This window comes from Molothrus aeneus, chromosome 18 (genome assembly GCF_037042795.1).
Source record: "Molothrus aeneus isolate 106 chromosome 18, BPBGC_Maene_1.0, whole genome shotgun sequence".
Lineage (NCBI taxonomy): Eukaryota > Metazoa > Chordata > Aves > Passeriformes > Icteridae > Molothrus > Molothrus aeneus.
In genome coordinates this window covers 13,558,856-13,581,168 of record NC_089663.1, presented here as the reverse complement: position 1 = coordinate 13,581,168, position 22,313 = coordinate 13,558,856, and the positions used below count along the sequence as shown (strand labels likewise).

The 22,313-nt window shown below is 45.9% G+C and overlaps 1 protein-coding gene across 1 annotated transcript; it reads right to left on the bottom strand.

Annotated features, from left to right (window-relative positions):
* Nucleotides 1-4,876: 4,876 nt before the first annotated feature.
* On the bottom strand, nucleotides 4,877-7,613 carry FZD10 (frizzled class receptor 10). Its single transcript, XM_066562152.1, has one exon. The coding sequence runs from the start codon at nucleotides 7,595-7,597 to the stop codon at nucleotides 5,849-5,851; it is 1,749 nt and encodes a 582-aa protein (XP_066418249.1). The 5' UTR covers nucleotides 7,598-7,613; the 3' UTR covers nucleotides 4,877-5,848.
* Between the last annotated feature and the right edge of the window lie 14,700 nt (nucleotides 7,614-22,313).

The following is a 22,313-nucleotide window of genomic DNA, read 5'->3' as shown; positions in this document are numbered from 1 at the left end:
ACAGTCTTTACCCAAAAAAGAAAGATAAAACACAAGTTTTGAAATCTCTTTTCGTTTGTGTGGAACAAAAAAAGCTCAAAGCAGCGGCAGGTCCTGGCCAGTAGCACAGAGAGCTGTGTGTGGGCAGATTAGAGACTGAGGGAGGCATCACTCGAGAGGAGGGGAAGGGGAGCAGGCTCATGCAGATGATGAAAGCCTGCTCAGCACCGGGGGAGAGGGGAAGGGGGACAGAGGTGCTGCTCAGGGAGGGGAGGAGGAGCGAGGGGCACTGCACACCCAGCTCCTCGTTAGCTCTGTGCCTGCTGCAGCTCTGAGCCCCTGAGAGAGGCACAGGCAGAGCAAGGATGGGAACTGGCTGGAGAGTCTCTGGGGAGCTGCCTCACCAGCAGGAAATGCAGATTTATTAATACTGAGCATCTTGCAAGAGCTATGTGTTCTCAAAAAGCCAAAATATGCTAAAAGAAAATACAAAAATAAGCCTTCATTCCAACATTATCGACATCCAGTATTTCTGAATTTCATTTTGAAGGGACAGGTGCTTTTGCAACATACTGGGCTTTGTCCATTCTAACACAGCAGCGCATTTTGAAAATATAACTGAATTTGTTTTGTTCACTGATACTTTTTCCTATATCATGAATTTATGTCACATCAGGACTTTCAAAAGATGCTCTGAGGTGGGAAAAACAAAATCAAAATAACGACTTTTCCTGTAGCTCATGCCTTCCCTGAGATAGGAAGTTTGATTCAAAGCCTACACTGAATTTAGCTGGACACCCATTGACTTCAGCAGAGCAGATCTGTGAGAAGATCTTGAAGAATGGAAGGAAAAAACTAGTGACAACAAACTGAAGGAATTCCTCTTTAAACAATGCCCTACAAACACACACAAGGGTTGCCCCGTCCTGCCTTTGATGTACAGCTCCCCAAAGCTTCAGCTTTGCACCACAGGAAAGGCAGAGCTGGCCCCAGGAGCCACATCTGTTCTCAGAGCACTGGGACTGCCTGATCCCACCCTGCTGCCTGCCCAGGAATTCACATCTGCCCGTCCCAAATCCTGCTCCACAACCGGCAGTGACCATGGGCACTCATCTGGGATTTGTACAGCCCCTGGTGGATCAAAGCCCTCTTGTGCTGCTTCTGGAAATATCCATTCCACTTCCCACGCAGGACTTAAAGCTGTTTGAGCAGTATTTACTGCTGAAATGGGATCTACCAAAGCAGGACCTGTTTGTTTCGCTGAGCTGATCCTGTGTTTCTGCTGGATAAACGTGTGAAGGTACAGCAGGCCAGAGAACAGACACGGAACAGATCCAAGGGCAGCATGTACCATTGTCTGGACCAAAAAAACATGGAAACCAGGTTAATATTAGCACTCAGACTGATTGGAACTTGTGGCTTCCTGAAAATAAAGCTCCTGTAATGGGGATGCTGATACCTCCTGACCTGTTACAGCACAAACACTGCCACTGAAGTACAGTTCAGAGGCAGCTCCATCAAGGAGTGTTTTGTAAATGAATAATGACTTTGCTTAAAGCTAATCAACATCAAGTGTGTTAAAAAAGATGAAATAGTGCTGGAAGGCAGTGGGAGGTAGAGGAGCCTCAAAGTGCAAACAGGTGCTGATCTCCCTTCAGGGGGGATTGAGTGGCACAGACCTTACAGGGCTGTCACTTCTGATCAAAGCAAGCTCCAAGACCACATAATCACCATCACCCACCTTTTAAAGGATGCCCTGATTTATCATCTGTCACTGTTAATAACTTGGTTACTCTGTCTGCAATACTTAAAAACATTACACGAGGATAACGTTTCAATTTTTTTTTAAGAAATGTGAAAATGTTTTAAACTGAAACACACTGGAGCTCGTCCATCTGTTGCTGGAGACCACCTGCCATCACAAGGCCACCTGAGCAGGAATGTGCCACCAGTGCAGAGCCATCCCCTGGCAGGCAGGGGTGCTCAGGGCTGGGGAGCAGGGTGTGTGTCAGACCCGGCTGTTCCCGGGCTGCTCCTGCTCTCTGCAGCCAGGGATGACAGCCAGATGTGAATAATGGCTGCATAATAACAGACACATGAAATGCTGTTTGGGCAGAGCCTGATAAGGGATCTGAACATTCCTGGGCTGAGCCCCTCACATCCTCTCAGCCGCGGTGCCTGCACTCTACAGCTCCGAGTGTCCCAACATGTCAGGTCTAAACCTGCAAATGCTCAGCTTAATTGTTTTTCTGGTTATGAGAAGCATCAGCATTGCACTGAGAAACAAGAGTTTTACCATCTTAATTAGAAGTTTGTGGGGTTTTGCCCTGAATCCCATTTTCCCCCGCTGATCTCATACTCTTGCCTCATTAATCTCTCCCCAGTAAATCACACTGTTGTACCAAGCTACCTTTGCCAGAAAAAGGAACTTTCTGCCTTTCCTCTGCCTGCTCACAAGCCTGTGGCAAACATCTGGTTCTTGAATTGGTGTATGCACACACCAACAGAATGCATTTCTTTTATAACTTTTATCTGATAAATGCCACTGGACATTTCTTCCTCAACAAGTTTCCCATGGAGTGACTGGATTGTTAAAATAACCACATGCAGACACTTTTCCTAAAAGTCTGAGATAAGCAAATACCTATTGGCCCTTGGCAGTAAAGAAAAATTCTATAAAATTCAACAAATAAAAATTCAAACACGATTTCACTAAAAGATAAAATTACTGTGAAAAATAAAGAAGTTTAATATTTTTGAGATGTTGCCTTAATGACTTTTAGTATTATTATCATGTAACTAATATGCAGCCTTCTAAGACAAGAATACAAATTTGTGTTGATTATTAATAACTGTATTAAATTAATTGTTTTGAAAATAAGTAAATCACTTTCCTTTAACAGGAATAAGCTTCCAATTCCTTAAATAGCAACTTCAGTATTAAACTGTTAAGACTGTTAGGAGCTATGGGACAGCAAGAAGTGCAATTTCTGAATGAATTAATTCTTAAGATGTCATCAAAGCCAATCATTACATTCTGCTGCATTTACAGTGCACTAGTCCTGATGTAAAGAATCACCATCATTATGTACTTGAGGAATCTCATTTGCTTACCAGTAACCTCCCTAAATAACTCCTGAATAACTGCAAGAATAAATAAAATCTGAACACTTGGTTTACAGTTTAGCAAGGATCTATCTGTTACACAATGCCTCCAACCAAGCACCATTTGTCATTCTCAGAGGAAAAGGTGCAGCTCTGCCCTGGTGGCAATGAAGGACCCGAGCTGACAATTGAACAAACTCAGAATGGCAGCAGGAGCTCAGCCACAGCTCAACATCTATCTGCACTTCTTTCTCTTCAGAATCCTGACAGCAGGCTGTAGGAATTCATCATCAACAATGAAGCAAATAATATTCTGTGGCCCACAGAAGAGTGAGGTGTTTATTGCAGTGACTGATGCAGGCTGGAGAGAAGCCTGGGACATTCCCTGAACAAACCTGTCCTGCTGAAGCCAGCACTGGCCTTGTCAGGTGTGAACTCCCTCAGGTGACACACACCTGAAGGCTTCCTGCAACACACAGGTGATTTCAAAACTCTGTATTTCTCAGGATCTAGTGCCATTGCTCTAGCTGGAGCGTACACAGCTGCACGGGCATTAATTCAGTAGTTTCACAAGTGGATTTGTTTAGTGCAATGTCCTACTTTGGCTGCAGCACAGTGTCCTCTGACAGGATTAACTTCCAGGCCATCTCAAAGCCCTGTGTCAAACAGTGGCACAAAAGAGAAAAAAGATCTTTTCTCTTCCTCAAAAGATGAATTCTGTATCAAAACTGCTTTATCTATGTGCACTTTAGACATGAAGATTATTGATAATAGCTGCAAGATCATTTCTGCCACTCAAGTTCCTCATCACTGCTGGGAACACTTCAAATGAGTACAAAAAGGCAAGAATTTATCTGTCACACTGCACAGATAAGTTGAAAAACCAAACCACTACTAAAGAACCTTTTGTGGGCAAATTCCCAGCCACAACATGACTGTCACAAGGATCCCCACTCTCCCATTAAGATCTGTTCTCTCTGTGATGAGATCCCAGACAAAGGGATCTTTTCTGGAGCAGCTGGGTGAGAAAGGGAGGTTCTACCCCTGCTTCACCAGCTGATCACCCAGCCTGGCATCACCCGGAAAACCGCAGGGAAAACTTCAGCCTCACACAACAAGACACGCCACTAAAAACTTCTTGAAAATGTCTTCACAGTCTGAGCTTCAGCAGGTAACTTCCCCCAAGCAGCATTCAAATCCTGCATTTGTATGTCCCGGTGTCCCCTAAGTCCTTCCACAGATGGCGATACTTCCAGCGGTGTTGGAAAGGGGGCAATCCCCGCAGGGTAGGGACTGAGTTGTGTTCCAGCTGGGTGAAGTGAGGCAGCGATCTTTAACATGCTGAACGTAGCCTATGCAAATTTTAAAGGGCTGTTAAGCGAGGATCACTGCTGTAATCTCAGCGCTTTGTAAACACGCTCCTGCTCTACACGCTGCAGCTTTTTACAGCACTAAAGCCCAGTCTGTTTTCTCAGTTGCAGAGGCTCACAGAAACATGCACCTTCAAAATCCATTTATTTCATTCCACCTTGCAATTTCTTTCGAGTAAATTACTGTTCTCTCTATTTATACTTGCAGGCAAGTATAACAACAATTATTATATTCAAAGTGTGCTTTTACCAAATGATCCAGGAAACAAGTTTATTAACTGCAAAGCACATCAGAGAAAGTTTAGAACACACAAAATTATCAAACTAAAGAACATATTTTATTTTTAATAAAATAGTGGAGCATGAAAAATAATTGTATATTACAAATATATACAGCAGAGAACTGTGCACCCCCAGCACAGTAAAGAGCATCACTCTATACAAAGCTTCCCTTTGCAGAATCTAGTGCTTCTTGATCTATTCATAGTGAGAATTTGTTTAACAATAGAAAGAGTCAATAAGCCCTTTGGGTCTCTTTGAATTGATCCCTCCCTTTTTTTTTGCACAAATCAGTCCAAACGTGTATAACATTGGCTTGATTTCCATTAAAAAGCCACAAAATGTAACACTAAAGGGTTTCTGAGGACTAGACCTCTTAGTTCTTTTGTTAAGAGATTTCTTTTGTTGTCTTTATGTACAGCAAAATACTTGTTTCTCTTTTCATGTCATGGTAAGAAAAAAAAATGTATTGCACATTATTCTTATTCACAAAGTTTGTGTCTGGTGCAGGAAGTTTCTCTTTTGGTGAAAGAATATTGGTGAGCATTATAGATCGAGCCTATTTTTAGGCACTCGAAGCCCAGTGGGCTGAGAGGAGCTGAGAAGGGTTTAAGGTTAGCACGGAGGTTGTTTTCCCAGAGAGCATCCTCACCCAGGATAGGCCTCCTCCTTCCCTGCAGGGACAATGCTCACTTGGGCACTTCTAAAATCAAAGCACTGCTCCCTAAAACTTGGCTATACCTTGTTACTCAGAGAGCTGGAGAAAATCCAGCCCAGCTACATGAAGAAGTTAAATAAGTGTTGGTTGTTGTGTTTGGTTTTGTTTTTATGTTGCTGTTTTGTTTTTAATCTGAGGGATGGATGTGATTCTTAACTACAAATTAGTAACAGAACAGACTGTTTTAATTCACAATATTTCTTTCACATAAAACCTTTCCATGAGTACATTTACCTTCAGTTTTTCACCAGGTCCTGAATTCAGCATGATACATTTTTGTGCCTTGAGATATTAAAATGTTCTGACAAAAAAAGCACCATTCATTTTTAAATTTCTGACTGCTACTGTGGACATTTGTAAGTCTGTGAGGTGAGATACAGTCTTTTCTAAAACCTGGTCACACACAGGTGGGCGGCTGTAATGTTGATTCATATTTTGCAAGGTGAGTTTTCTGTGGATGTTGAGGTTTTTTGTAGATCCCACTACTCGTAATAACACTTGCGGGTTTTCTCCTACTTCTCTTCTTCAATCTCCGACTACAAACATTTTGCCAGGATTGAAGAGTCTTGGAAGTCCAGATCCACATGCCACTAGTAATGCCCACAACTAACAACATAAAAATTTTGACCATAAAAATTTCTACTGCTGGGATAGAGTTATTCATCATGCAGTCTAAATTTTTAGTCTGATTGTTCATCTTGCATTTCTGTTGAGTTGCCACAATTTTCCAGTAATCCATGTTCAATCTCTCATAAAAATAGCAAGCTATCACGCAAGTTGCAGGCACTGTATACAAGACTGAGAAGACACCAATCCTGACCATAAGCTTCTCCAACTTGTCGGTGTTTTCTCCACCTGTTTTCATCACCCTCCTGATATGAAAAAGGGCCACGAAGCCAGAAAGAATAAAAGAAGTGCCAATGATTAGATAACAAGCCAAAGGAATGAGCACAAACCCCGTCAAGGCGTTCACATCCATGCTGCCAACATAGCAGAGCCCTGTCAGCTCGTCCCCAGCCACCCTCCTCATCACCAGGATCATGATGGTCTTCACAGCCGGGATGGCCCAGGCTGCCAGGTGGAAGTAGCTGCTGTTGGCTTCGATTGCCTCGTGCCCCCACTTCTTCCCAGCCGCCAGAAACCAAGTCAGGGTCAGGATCACCCACCACAAGGAGCTGGCCATGCCAAAGTAATAGAGAACCAGGAACACAATGGTGCAGCCGGTGCTCTCCAGCCCCTCCTGGATGACATAGAGCTGGCCGCTGTCCCTGTCACAGGCAATGCTTTCAGCACCTGAGAAGAGGCGGATGATGTACCCCACCGAGTAGACGCAGTAGCACATGGACAGGAAGATAATGGGCCTCTCGGGGTACTTGAAACGCTGAGGATCTATGAGAAAAGTGAGCACAGTGAAAGCGCTGGAGAAGAAGCACAGAATGGACCAGATGGCAATCCAAATGACAGCAAACTGTTTGTCATCCCGGCTCCAGTAGACATCAACCCCCGGCGTGCAGAGCGGCGCGCAGGAAGCGCTCTTTTCCACATGGTGGAACTTGCCGGGGTTTTCGCAGGACGCCCTGCTCAGGCTGTCCTTGTGCTGCTGCAGATCGTGGCCGCTGCTGGGCCGCTGGGGACGAAACATGGGTGGCAGCATGCTGGAGCCCCTGGGCGGCTCATCCGACCCGTTGTTGGGGGCTTCCATGCACAGGTAATTGGGGTCGTTCTTTTTGGGCAGCTTGCTGCAGTCCAAGGAGTCCGGCCACTTAAAATTGAACTGCTCCATGATCGGGGAGCACTTCAGCCTCGCCTGCTCGCACATCACCCTGCAGGCTGGGATCGGGGTGGAAACCTGCTCCGTGCACATCGGGGCGTAGAGGGAGCACAGGAAAAATTTCAGATGGCTGTGGCACCCGTACTCCACCAAGGGGGCAAACTCGTGCAGCTGAATGGCAGCTTCCCTTTGGTTTTCGTGCCCCATCAGGTTGGGCATCCTCGTCATGTTGTAGCCGATATCCTTGCACATGGGGATCTCTATGGGCTGGCAGCGGCCGTCGCCGGGCCGCTCGATGTCCATGGAGCTGATGGCCGCGCAGCAGCCGCTGAGCCAGCAGAGCAGCAGCGCGGTGCTGCCGGCCGCCGGCCCCATCGTGGCGGCTGCGGGGCGGCCGGAGCGCGGGCCGGGGGCCGCGGGGCTCAGAGCAGCGGCCGGCCGGGCCCTGCCCGCCGCAGCATCGGCCCCGAGCGCGGCGGGGCCGCGGCGCCGGCGGAGCGGGGCAGCATCGCCCGGGCCGCCGCGGCCCCGCGGGGAGCGCCCGGGCGGCGGCCGGCGGAAGGGAAAGCGCCCCCGCTCCGCAGAAGCGCCCAACTTACTGCGGGCAGCGCGGCAACTTTCCGCTCGCCGGGCTTCCACTTTCGCGATCCGCCTGCCCGCCTCCCTTTGCTCCGCTCCTTCCTGCGGCCCGCCGCCGCCGCCCGGCCGAGCGACGGCCGCGCAGTTCGGTGCGGGCACGGCCGGGCGATCACCGCGTCCCCTCGCACATGTCCCGGGCGGCTCTGCTGCCGCCGCTGTCTCCGGGGATTCTCCGCTCCTCCGACGGGTCGCGGCTCCTCGCTCTCTTGCCGAGAGGTGGAGATTGGTTTATCCGAGCGCGGAATAAAGGAGGAGGAGGGGGAGGAAATATCTAAGCCGTTGAAGAGGGGGGCCTGAGAAATCCCCCCCTGCTCGCCGCCCTCTGGTCCCGGTTTGCAATAGGTCGGCTCCGCCGCGCCGTGCCGAGCGGGGCTGGAGTGTGCGTGGTGTCTGTGCCGGCTCCGCTCCCCCGCCTCGCTGCTCCTGCGGCCGCGGCAGCTGGGGCTTGGGGGAGGCTCAATCCGAGGGGAAAATAAAGTAAAAAAAAAAAAAAAAAAGCTAAACCCAAGAAGAAGAAAAAAAACCTGTGCAGGATCCGCCTCGCATACGACATCCACTTTGCATGAGAAAGGTGAAGCTGACACGGTGATTACTTTCCAATCACTCGGAACGCCTTGAAACCTCCTTAAGGACCCCTACAGGTTCTCCTTGATCGGCACAGATTAGAAAAAGCCCCATTTGTTTCTCTCTCCTTCTCTCTTTCCTTCCTTTCTGCTTTCCCTCCCGTTGCCCTCTGTTGAAAGTTTAACAAGATCTTTTCTGTAGAAGGCGTCAGCCTGCCCTCCCTCGCTCAGGTAGGAAGCCAGGGAGAGCGAAGGCTTCAGACTTCGTGTCTCCTAATAAGAGGGTTGAAGGTGGTGCCTCCTTGACTGCCTTTATTGGAGGGGGGGCAAAGCTTTAGCAGGGAGGATGTGGGGAGGAGGATGCATTTTATGGCGAGTGCTATAAACTCTTCGCTGCCAGGGTCATAAAATATGGTTGCTTTCAGCCTGGAGACTCAGCTTTTTTCAAATGTCGTGCTTTGTCTCGAATTCCTAAGTGAACAGGACAGGCAGGATTGCTGGAAAAGTACCTGATTATGGTTTTAATCACAGTATGGCATCACTCGAAAAGTAGCTTGCTTTTTTTTTTTTTTCTTTTTTCCCCTTTCCTTAAATAAGAAATGCTAAAAGGACAGGAGACATACCCTTGGGGAAGTTACTTCATCCACTATAGAAAAGATACTTTCAGATTTTTGGAGACGGGAATCGTTCTAAAGTGAGTTGCGTTTACTTTTAAAGTTAAGCTTTGAGATTTATTTTGCTTATTGGTCTCTCCGAGCTAGAGAAGGAGGAAGTTAAATCCCCAGCCAAACTCCAGCTCGCAGTTTTACAGACGGAAAGGAGCACAGTGAGCAGAAGTCAAAGATTAGCTCTGCTCAGCTCCCCCTTCCCCGCCCCCCTGCCCCCTTTGAGCTCGGTTTTAGCGAACATATTAATGAAGAAGGGAAATCTCTCTTTCATTTCATTCATGCTCACCCACACAAACCGGGCTCCTCTCCATCAGTGCCTGTTTCTTATCGAAAAGAACACGGATTCTCCTGGAAACTCCCAAATCCCGCAGGGTCAGAGTTAATACCCCAGCAGCTCTAGAAAGGAAACCCTTGGCTTCCTCACTTGTGATAAGGGTGAAATGGATCCAAGCAAGGACAACAAACCGGGGCTAATGTTTGTCTCTGAAAGCCCCGAAGATGTGGCCAGCTCTTGCCAAGGACTAAAAGCCATCACAAAAATGTGCCCTGAGAAGCGAGGCCCTTTCTGTGGCTTTTCAGGGCACCGGCGAGATGAGGGTTAGAAAGTACCGCTCTGAGGGACCGGCCTTTCCTCGGGCACTCGCAGATTCCTCGGGGAATGCTTCAAAAGCAGGCAGGGCTATGAGCAGAAAAAGAGCTTTATTTATTTTAGTGTGTCTGTGTGAGAGAGAGAGAGAGAGGGTGTGCTGGGGCATTTCCATTCTTCATTAATCTAAGCCTGTTTTCTTAGTATTTGTATTCATCCTGATTCCTCTTCTAGAGAGCTCAGCTGGGGGTAGCAGGGATGTGTGGGGAAAGCTTTTTCAAGGGACAAGTAAATTCTGCTTTAAAAAGTAGAATTTAAATAATAATAAAAAAGTAGAATTTAAATAATGCATAACAGGCACATATTCAATGTTTGTTTTATCCAACTGGATTGTTTGGGAGCTTGTTTTTCTTTCTTTTTTTTTCCCAACAAGTATTTTTGTAGAGCATATTCTATCAGCACTGACATTAATGTAATCTAGAAAAAACACATGATATAAAACATGGCCTTTTTTCTTCTGTAACACTGATAGCAACCTTTTTCTCCTAAGAGGGAGAAAAGAAACACAAATGAAAGTGAGAAAAAAGAAGGGGGGAACCTCCAACCTTTGTAGTTGTGTCTCCCTTAATTGATCTTTCATGTGCCAATTTAAATCAGCCTTGTTTCTCTAGCCATTGCTTTAGCCAGAGCATCCTGCTTTAGATCATTTATTTTACTTTCTATATTTTTAAGGACTATCTACATGTATCAGCCATTCAACGAGGCTGAGTCAGTGAGAGTAACAAACAGAACATTATTAGAGAAAAATGAGAGCGCTGAGAAATCAGCAACTGGAAGATACCTCTGTAACTAATAAATGAAAAGAACCTTTTGAAGGCTCCAGCTGAAAAGATATTTTATTTTATTTTTTTCTCCTGTGTGTGGGATTTGAGATGTGTGATTCTATGGAGCAGCCAGGCACCCCTGCTGCTAGGCCCTGGCTAGGAGTTGGCCCCCCTCTGGCAAATGTTATGGAGAATTGGGAGGAATTTTATGGCTGTCTTTTCCCTCAGCTCTTTTTTCTTTTGTCTTCTTTGAAGAATGACTTTAGACATTTTATTTACATATTTAACCATGGATGAAAGAGGAAAAAGAAAGCATTTGGGCCGTTGTGGGAATAGTGATATGTTTAAATTAATGGAAATCTTATTAGGCTTCTAAAATTTTAAGCAAAAGATTTTTAATGAAACTTTATAATTAAACATGATTTCAAATAATGTGCCAACTCACAGGAAGGATGCATTTCTCCCTCTAGCTATCCATCTCCCCACCTCCCAAAAATGTGCAGAGGAATAATCTCTATCTTAAAGTCCAGCTCTTCTTCTGTCCCGTAAGGAAAAGATTTAAAAACTTGAATATTTAATAAGGCATGCGATAATTCAAACCATAACTAAATATTTTGTAGGTAAAGCAAACCATAAACGAGCCAGGAAAATAAAAAGCCCTCGTCCCTGCAATGGCAAAGTTTCATGCTGGATAATCTATTACAGTGGCAGTGGAATAAAACACTTTGATATGGCTGATGGTGAAAATCAAAGTTGCATCCATCCAATCCATGTTAGAGTCATTGGAAATTACAGAGCCAGGCAAGGTTTTCTGAAATGGGATTAAAGAAGACCCAAATAATCCATTTGAAAGAAAATGTTCTGACACTTCAGCAGAAAAGAGAAATGAAATGAGCAGCTCGGGGAGTTGAAGAGTTAATTAGTGCACTAAAGATTGTTAGTGAAATAGTCTCAATTACTTACGAAGAACAATGCTGTGTCATGATGGAACGTGCACTGATATTGACAATCCTATATTTAAGAAGTCTGTAGCTATAACTGATTTCAAGTTTAATATTTCTGACCAGCCATTTTATTACACAAAAAAGATAGATCAGTTTAATGTTAATCCTATTCAATAATGCTATTCTCATCTATATTTTTACACATTCATTCGCTTTTTAACTCACACATTTTATTTCAGTAATGAGTTCTATTTATATATTAAAAACACAGGTATTAAACCACATATTTTAAAAAATGTTAGCCATACAGATAACAACTGTGAAAGAAAAGGATCACACACATGAAAAGAAAGCTGATAGCTATTCCAGCAATGTTATAAGCCTGCATTTCTTACTGAATTTCCACTAGATATTAATAAAATTAAATGGCATGCAGAGAAATGTTTATTTTCTAAACCAAATGGGTTTATTTTTTCCTAGCTACAGATTCTTTGTAGCAGTTTTCCTCCAAAATTTAAGTAAACACGTCTGCCTAATAGGACAGGCACACTGAGAAATATTCCCATGCAAGTGCGAATCTGCACAAAGCACAAAAGTTTTAATTGCCTTAGAAAGCCACCACCACCACGAGTTAAAAGAATTAAAACCAAAAACAAATCATAAATGGATGAGTGGGTTGTATAGTATTGCTCTAATACAATTTAGCTGGCTATTTTAAGGGCACTTCCCTTGAAATGTGGTTTGAAATATTACCAAAGGTTCGACGGGGTGCATTAGTGTGAATTGCAAATCAGAACATTTCTTTAATCCCCTTTTCATGGCCTGGCTTCGGATCAGTGGCATCTAAGGGACTCCCCACTGCTTCTGGCTCAGGAGGAACCATTCACTGGGGCAGCTTCCCTCCTCTATTCCCACAGTCCAGAAAACAACACCACAGACAGACACCCTCCAACTAAATTAGATTAAACTCCTTCTCTTCCACAGCACATTAGCCTTTTCACTGCCCAAGATTCATTATTCAGCTACTCCTAATTTAAAGATACAGTATTTTTCTGCTCTTAGGAACAAAAACAACAGACAAAACTAAAGCCAAAGCAGAAAAAAAAAGAAAATTCCTGGTCAGAAATAAACCTGATAATGCTAAAATTACATAAAGGCAGGATGAAAACAACCTTTTCACTTATACTCTAATATTACAGGAATATTATAATTTTAAAGCCCAGGTTGGAGCAGAAAGTTCCACAGACACTAAAAACAAGACCAGACTCAGTAGAAAAAGAAAATGCACTCAGATTTTCTTTTCTTATAAACACCATTTGATAACCTTCATTCACCAGCCTTTCTGCACACACTGTTTGCATATCTTGCAGCCAAATCTGGGCTTGTAAAGGCATAAACAGTGGAAAGTGCAGATGATAGCAAGGATCAATTAGTTCTCTTGTTGTCATTTCCTCCCTTATTTCCATCCATAACTTCTCCACTCCTCCTTTCCAAGGTAAAACCAGTCTTTTAAGCCCTGTGTCATGTGGGTCTGCCCCTGCACCTTGCACACAAATACAAATTCAAGCAGCCAGCCATCTCCAGGAGCAGCCAGACCCCAGCCAGCTGTCCCTGGGATGGCAGGGCTCTGCATTACTGCACTGCTGGGCACTGCTGGGCACTGCTGGGCACTGCTGGGCACTCCTGTCCCTGCCCATGGTGCCTGTGTACCCCTGGAGGTGCAGAGTCCCTCCCTGGGATGGCAGGGCTCTGCATTACTGCACTGCTGGGCACTGCTGGGCACTCCTGTCCCTGCCCATGGTGCCTCTGTACCCCTGGAGGTGCAGAGTCCCTCCCTGGGATGCCAGGGCTCTGCATTACTGCACTGCTGGGCACTGCTGGGCACTGCTGGGCACTGCTGGGCACTGCTGGGCACTGCTGTCCCTGCCCATGGTGCCTCTGTACCCCTGGAGGTGCAGAGTCCCTCCCTGGGACCTCAGGGCTCTGCATTACTGCACTGCCGGGCACTGCTGGGCACTGCTGGGCACTGCTGGGCACTGCTGGGCACTGCTGTCCCTGCCCATGGTGCCTCTGTACCCCTGGAGGTGCAGAGTCCCTCCCTGGGATGCCAGGGCTCTGCATTACTGCACTGCTGGGCACTGCTGGGCACTGCTGGGCACTGCTGGGCACTGCTGGGCACTCCTGTCCCTGCCCATGGTGCCTGTGTACCCCTGGAGGTGCAGAGTCCCTCCCTGGGATGGCAGGGCTCTGCATTACTGCACTGCTGGGCACTCCTGTCCCTGCCCATGGTGCCTCTGTACCCCTGGAGGTGCTGTCTTAAGGTAATTTTGATGGATTAATAATAGTATCAATTTTAACCTTTAAGAATCCTTGACACAGTTCAGATCTGAACCAAAATTCAGCAGTTGAAAGATTCCCAAATGTATATGATATTCCCCACAGGAATATGTCGTTCCCCCATTATTTACTATGATTTATTGAGGAAGTAGCAATCCCAGCACAGCTTTATGTTCTACCCCTCTGCTAGAGGGCACTGGCAGAGACAGGATATCCTGCTGGAAGGGCTCCTGGCCCGACCTGCTGATCCCTTGTACATGCTCAGGTAGCAGGAATTCCTGATACGGGTTTAATCACTGCTGTAAGTTGCCCTTGCACGTTCTCCATCTGGCATTTGAATTTGAAGAGTGTGATGGCAATCACACATTCTCTGAAGGAAGCATGAAGAGTGAGAAATTGAAATGCCATAGTTTGGAATGCTATTTATTATTTCCAGACCAGGAGAAAGAGATGCTCTGTGTATGTTGCAAGAGAGAGGCACAGGAGGGACTGAGCCAGCAGTGAAGGCAGCCATGTCACATTTCTCAAAATCAGCACAAAGGTCACAGATAAAAGTTGATTCTACCCAAAAGTGGCTGGTGTGTTTCTAGCCCAGTCTTTCCCTCACCTGATGGCACTAAACCTGAATTGTAGCTGGAGGCAGCACCCGTAATTTCAATGTCAGGCTGCAGGACAAGGGAGACAGCTCAGGCTGAGCTGGGGCCAGAGGGGCTGTTGGCTGTTTGAGCCCCACATCCACTCACAGCCTACACCCATCCCAATGGCACCAAATACAATCTCCTCTTTTACCCTCATCATACAGGACGTGACCAGGCTGTGCAGAGCAGGAGTTGGATAGAAATGTTAAAGCATTTGTCAGAGAATCCATCTGGCTCAAACCCACAAACTGCCAGTGTGGCACAGAGTGAGGCACAGAAAACTTTCCTGTACAGTGGAGTTACACCAGTAGGAAATATGGGGAGGAAGTGGTACATCTAGATCAGTCTTAGATGTTCTGAGGTCTTTTTTCCTATTTAACTTATTATTATATGGAAGTGATTAAAACACAGTGGGAGGAAAGACCTGCTCAGTCTGAAATACTTGTACCAGACAGGGAATGCCCAGACAACAGCACGGTAAAGTATGATGAGATATTAGCGTTGGAAATGTCTCTGCGTCCTCCAGCCCCCTGTCTAACTTTGTGTTTTCCCTGTCTTTAAATGAGAAATATTCTGCTTGATGAAGGTGAACAGAAGAGCTGGGACACAGCTGGAATGCCCCATAGTCCATGAGAGTGATCAGAAAACTCAGACATTTGGGAAGGCACTGCCAGATTCACTGCCAGTTCAGCACACATACATTTGAGTTTGGCGATCTCCTGTTCAAGAGCACAGAACACTGTGACATGCTGCACACATTAGGCAACCATGTATACAAAATCAATTCAAAGCAGCTGTTGGAGACCAGAGATTTTAGGGGAGCTATAGGGTGAATTCCTCCATCTATACATCTTTTTTTTTGAAAGTGGGAATGCAAAGGAGGAGGGAATGAAAAATTGATACTGCTCTGTGCTCCAGATGAAAGAACAAACATAATTTTATTTTCTTTAATGACTCTACTGGATTCTGAAATTAAACCCAGCGGGTAAAAAGATCCTGTGCAGATTTCAAAAGAGATCATGTAGTCTGTCCATGTGCTAAGGCAGGCACATTTTTAAGCCCTGCCATGTTCTGTAAAACTGAAAAAGGGTTATCCCTGTAAGCATTCTGCTTTTCAAAACCATCTCTCTCCCTCCACCTACCCCAAGTCAGTGGATATTCCAAATAAATGTCATCCTAACTTTAAATGTCATTTTGTGGTTCCTCCCTCTAAGTTTAGAAGGAGAATTGCCGTATACTCTGCATTAAATATTATTAGACCTCAACATACAGACAGCATGCCCTTTTTTTTTTATCCTCTCAGCAGAACCAGACAGAAAAAGAACACAAAAAACCAAACAAAAAACCCCCAGCCATACAAATAACTGAATATAATCCCCAGTACAGATTTCAAACCAATTGAACTGAGAATAGCTAACCTTGGCTCTGAACTCTCTCCAGCTGCAGGTTAATGCAGTTAATTGCAGAGCACCTGGTCTAAGCCTCAGGTGTATGAATCATCCCCACACACACCTTTCAACCCTTCATTCTCCCGGGATGGCCCGGGGCAGCTGACAGGCTGCTGCAGCTTTGTTCCCACTGGTGGGAGTGCCAGCCTGCTCTCAGAGCTCCCTGCTAGAGCCAGGGCAAGGTTCTGTACACATGGGTACCTGCTGGGGGGAGTGCCAGCCTGCTCTCAGAGCTCCCTGCTAGAGCCAGGGCAAGGTTCTGTACAGGTCCATGGGTACCTGCTGGGCTGGGGGAGCCTCCTCCGTCTGCCCGGCTGGGCCAGGCTGGGCCAGGCTGTGCTCAGCTGTGCCAGGCTGTGTTAGGCTGTGTTAGGCTATGCCAGGCTGGGCCAGACTATGCCAGGCTGTGCCAGGCTGTGTTAGGCTGGGCCAGGCTGTGCTCAGCTGTGCCAGGCTGTGTTAGGCTGTGTTAGGCTATGCCAGGCTGGGCCAGACTATGCCAGGCTGTGCCAGGCTGTGTTAGGCTGGGCCAGGCTGTGCTCAGCTGTGCCAGGCTGTGTTAGGCTGTGTTAGGCTATGCCAGGCTGGGCCAGACTATGCCAGGCTGTGTTAGGCTGGGCCAGGCTGTGCTCAGCTGTGCCAGGCCGTGCCCTCTCCCTCAGCTCTCCGGGCTCCTGCAGCCGCTGGACAATCAATGCCCAGGACAGTCCCCTAGACAATCCCCTGGACAGTCCCCTAGACAATCCCCTGGACAATCCCCTGGACAATCAATCCCCTGGACAATCCCCTGGACAATCAATGCCCAGGACAATCCCCTGGACAATCAATGCCCAGGACAATCAATCCCCTGGACAATCCCCTGGACAATCCCCTGGACAATCAATGCCCAGGACAATCCCCTGGACAATCAATCCCCTGGACAATCAATCCCCTGGACAATCAATGCCCAGGACAATCCCCTGGACAATCCCCTGGACAATCAATGCCCAGGACAATCCCCTGGACAATCAATGCCCCGGACAATCCCCTGGACAATCAATGCCCAGGACAATCCCCTGGACAATCCCCTGGACAATCAATGCCCCGGACAATCCCCTGGACAATCAATGCCCAGAACAATCCCCTGGACAATCCCCTGGACAATCAATGCCCAGGACAATCCCCTGGACAATCAATCCCCTGGACAATCAATCCCCTGGACAATCCCCTGGACAATCAATGCCCAGGACAATCCCCTGGACAATCAATGCCCAGGACAATCCCCTGGACAATCAATCCCCTGGACAATCAATGCCCAGGACAATCCCCTGGACAATCCCCTGGACAATCAATGCCCAGGACAATCCCCTGGACAATCAATCCCCTGGAAGTCCCCTGGACAATCCCCTGGCCAATCCCCTGGCCAATCCCCTACACTGCTTGCACAGCCCCAGCACCCAGGGGCACAGCAGCACTGCTGCTGCTCCTGGAACGGTGCCAGTGTGGATGCTCAGGGCAGCGTGTGTCCCACCTGTACAGGTGCTCTGTTTGGAGCACTGCAGCATCCCCCTGTCTGTGTACACACACTGGACATCCCTTCAAACCCAAGGCCTGCCCTCTCCAGCTCTTTTTTACTCCACAAGTGATGCTCAGCCTTTCAAACCCAAGGCCAGCCCTCTCCAGCTCTTTTTTAACTCCCCAAGTGAGCTGCTCAGCCCTTGTCCATGGAAAGCCTGTTCTTGGATGCAGATTTGTTTATACATCAACAGCAAAAAGGCTAACTGCATTAAATGTTTACCTAAACACTGTAACATAAATGCCTAGAACATATGTCCAGCCATGTGTGTTTTATAAATAAATACCTATGTGCACATGTGTCAGGCACCAAAATGCCTACAGGGTCTTTTGGTAAGGGTGAGCTACTTGTAGATACTTGAAGTTCTTGCTAGTCTGGGATTGATTATGTCGTGCTTATTAAAGTGGTTTGCAGCTTTGGACTGGTAAATATAATTTTAAAAGGGCAGGACAGTGTTTTGAAAATAGTTGGTCACTACTTTGCACAGACAGAGCTCTGAAAGTGCAGTTTCATTTATCTCACCAAGAATTTACTGAACTACATCTCTTTACAAGGGTGTAATAAATTGTGTCACATGGCATCCGTCAACTACTGGTGATACACAGATAAAGAACATGAAACTAATGGATATACAGAAGGCTGGTGGAGAAAAGTCCTGAAGAGAAGACAAATGAGCTGTATTGAACCTGTACTTTATCCACAGAGTGAATGGCTGTTTGTACAGAAATTGTACTGTAAGGACAGTCTGGAAATTATAAAGCTGCCCTCTTTGGCAATACTGATTCCTTGTTTTTTGATGTGTGTTAGCACAGAAGATTAGGTTACTCCTTCAATTACACACAAATAGCAATCAGACATTGTGACAACAATCTTGATGTAATCTTTTCCATTGTAACATTCCATTGTACTGGTTGGCAAACTACCACCCAAATATCAAAGTACTCACTCCCAATGATTATTATTTCAAGCTACTTATTTTCAGTCTGCCTGATACTTTTGCTTTCTGCCTCTTGCTTCATTAAGTGCTCCCACATATAATGAGAATGTTAAAGTGTAAAATACTAAATCTCTGACTTCATAGCATTTGACATTTTCTTTGTCCAAGCACAATAAAGGAGCAGACCCAAGGGAAGTGTGAACCAAGGCCTGCAAGCCCCAGGAGCAGGAGCCTTCTGAGGAGCTGGGATGCCTTTCAGACAAAAAAGGCCAAGTCTGCTGCCATGGAAGTCACCATCAGAACTCTTGCTGCCTTACACAGAGTCAGCACTTTGTAGCTGGAGAGGTGATGTTCAAATGCAGCTTTGGAGCCCACAGCTCAAGGGTGAGTGGCAGAGCCAGAAAAGCAGGGCATGCAGCTCCCCTCCCAGGCCACAGAGGAGCTCTTAGGCACACACAAACACCTCTGTCGGTGATGCTTGGCTTAGGACAGATGCTTATCTCTGATAACCTCTAGGAAAAGTGGTGTCTCTGCCCTAATCTATGGATAAGACTTAAGGAATCAAAATAGTTTCCATGGGTACCATCAGTCACTGATGGGATCAATATTTAGACCAATACCTGAGGTCATTACCGTGTACCTTCCTCCTGTGTAACCAGCATTGGCTCATTCACTGGGTGGGACAGTTCACCCTCTGGGCAGTGACAGATGTGCATCCATGCTGATGTGACAGGAGACCCCAAGCCATGCAATTCATTACCCAAAATTGTCTACTGGAGGTCAGGCACAACTCCCCTACTGAAAATTCCCATCATCTCTGCAGGGGCCTGAACGAGGCCTGGGCACCCCTGAAGCTTTTTGAGTAATGCCAAAGTGATGCACAGTGGAGAATTTCACCATGAGAAAAAGGGTCCCTCTTAAATTCTGTCTGAAAACCAGAATATATTAAAAAGCAACCATTCAAAGTCCATGACATAAATGAGAAGTTGCTTCAGCAATCCTAATTTTGTTCAGTTATGGGCTCTAGAATTTGCTTTTAATTTTTTAACTGTCCTTGGCTTTGGGTTTATTAAAAATTCAACTTGAAGTTCAGTTAGATGGTAGTTTATGTTATTGAGTAAATACACATTTACCATCAGATTGGTTACTTAATTTCAGTTTTACTTTACCATTTCAAAGCAATGAAATAATACAGTTGCCATCACCTCCCCATTTCTACTTGCCCCAGGTACTCCTGCAGAATCTCTCTTTCAATTCTAGAACAAATGTTTATAAAATGCTCTGTCAAAGGTAAAGCAGAGGACAGACACATCCCTTCTTTCCTCTTATGATGAATGTTTGCTGACATAGGTCATAAACTTTATAGCATTCATTCCAAACAAAAGCCTGCTATTAAGTAGTGGGGGATATCTGTAACAGGGGAAAGAGGAATACTTGCTCTTGTTTCTATAGTTCAGTTTGATTTTATTACTATTACATTTCAGTGTTTGGGTTATTTGGGGTTCTTTAAGGGGGAAATAAAAGAAGCGTGGCCTTAATTTTGTTTTGCTTCTAATCTCTTGCCAAATGAATGAGCTGGAAGCATTTTATCCTGACAAAATATGGTCTGAGCTGTGAGAGTTCTGACTCATCTGCTGCTGTCCAGCCTCCCTTGAGAAACAGTTTTGTGCAGGCAGGGAAAGTTTTGGTCCATGGAGTCTGTGTTAATGGGTTCTATTGCTGGAGATACTTTGAGCCTGGGATCCCCTGCCCTGTGACAGGGGAGCACAGGGGAGCCCCGGGTTTATGGGTGAGCCAGGTGATCAGTCAGTGCACACAACAAGGCCCTACAGACAAGATTTAATAAGAAGAATGAATGGAGCCAGCTAAGCCCCCAGGGACAGATGAGCCTACTTCTCATTTTCTGTTTATTAAAACCATTCATATCAATTTGTCATGTGGGAGCATTTAGTTCATTCAAGCACAAGTGTAATTTAAAAGTCTTATTAATAATACTTTAAACACAGACTGTCAGATTCCTTACACACAGGTGATAAGAGAACCAGAGTGGCAGCTTAAGATGCCACAAGATGTACTAAACAATGGCTCAAAGTTCCTTTTTCTGTAAGTTCATTGAAGCCAGAGCAGTTGTAGAAGGCATGAATTTAGGAAAGCACTCCAAAGGACACGAATTAACTTCTCTGAAGTTGCCTTTTCTTTCTCATTAGCTTTCTGAGATTTCTCTTTCTATTTGCTCTAATTGCCTGTGAACTGATTTCAAAATTTGTAAGAGTTCCTGGAAAACTCCAAAAGTTTGTTGGATTTTTTCCTCGGGATGAGAAGCACCTTGCAAGCTCCTGCACTTGTGGAACCCAAGGCTAACTCCTGGCCAGGTGCTCTGCTGTATTTGCACACTCACTGCAGAGGAAAGGCCTCCTCATCCATGGAGCTGTGAGAGCAGGCAGGACCAGGTCACAGCACTACACCTGTGGGCATGGCTCTGGGCAGAATGCTCCTTCTGAGACATTCCACACTGAGATTTATCCCAAAGAAGTCAGTTGCTGAGGAACTGGCCTTATCAGGCTGTGTCTACCTGCCTGTGTACTTCTGTGTGCCTGTGGGCTTTGCCCAAAGCTGCTGAAATGAGGGTCTCTGCATTTCCTTGAACTGCCCACAGCCCAGAGCCTCTAAATGCCAGTTCAGAGTGTGACAAATGTCTGTTTGTGAACCCTGGGAGTGCAACTGCAAAGAGCAAGTTGAGGTGTAGAGTTTTCCTGGTGTGGCCTTGGCTTTGCCTTACCCTCTCCCATTCATCACCAGTAATCCAGACATTTAGCCCTGGCATAACATCCATCTTCACATATGTAATTAGTATCACACCTACAGGCTCTGTTTCTTTTAAATAATCCTTTGATGAATGCTAGAGATATTAAGCATGTTATTAGAAGGAGATGGTGCTTAGAAGAAGGGGGAAAATGCTGTGCTTCCTGACTGCTTTGTTCTTTTGAATTATTACATGGTAGAAAAAGAAAACAAAACCTTTTCTCTCTTCCAAAAGAATATACAAAATGCTGCTGCGGATCCAATTGAACTGTTTCAGGTTCCAGTAGTTACTAAAAACCCAAGGCAGAAAGGAAAGGCAACCTCAAACTCTCAAAATATTCAATAAACTCATGGCCCAGGACTAGCTCAATACACGACAGCCTATAAACATCAAGGCTGGGAATTGAAACAACCTCTTGGTATGAATGGCCAGACCAGACCTCCCTCCTTAAACTAAGCAACTACAGTACCTGGTAAAGTTTTATAGCCCTAACAAGACCTTTAACAAATTAAAGCCACTGGAACCAGGACTTTGTTCTTTCTTTTCAAGCTGCCCACCTTCCCATTCCTACCCAGAAATGCCACTGCCCCACGGATGGTTTTAATTCAGGTCCAGAATGGTACAAAGCTTAGTGTTCATACAATAAACCTTTCAAAGGAGAATTTAGGTTTACTGGAGCTGTTTAATTGTTGTAGAAGCTCTGCTGTAATGAAGAAAGACTTCTGTCATTTTTGTATCTTTGTTATAATTGACTAAATCTATTAGAATATATTCATAGCTGAGGGAAGACTGGGATCCCTGTGACTGCACTTATATTTGCATTATTTATGTAGCAACAAGAACTAGATAAGGCAGAGAAATAAGATCCTTGATCATCATCTCCTTTGATCATCCCCCTTCCCCCACTGCATGCACAGAGCTGGCCATGGAGGTATTCTGGTTCAGAGCTGGGCTTCCACAGAGCACTTCCAGGAACACCACACCAAAGTGCTGCCTTTGGGCCTTACTGTGTGCTGATTGTGGGGGCTGTGGCAGTGCCAGGCACCACCTGAGGGTGCTGAGCCCACCCGTGCAGTGCAAACCCTCCTGGGCTGCCCTCCTGCCCAGAGCAGGGACACCAAGGGCACTGCAAGCAGAGCAGGGAGCAGG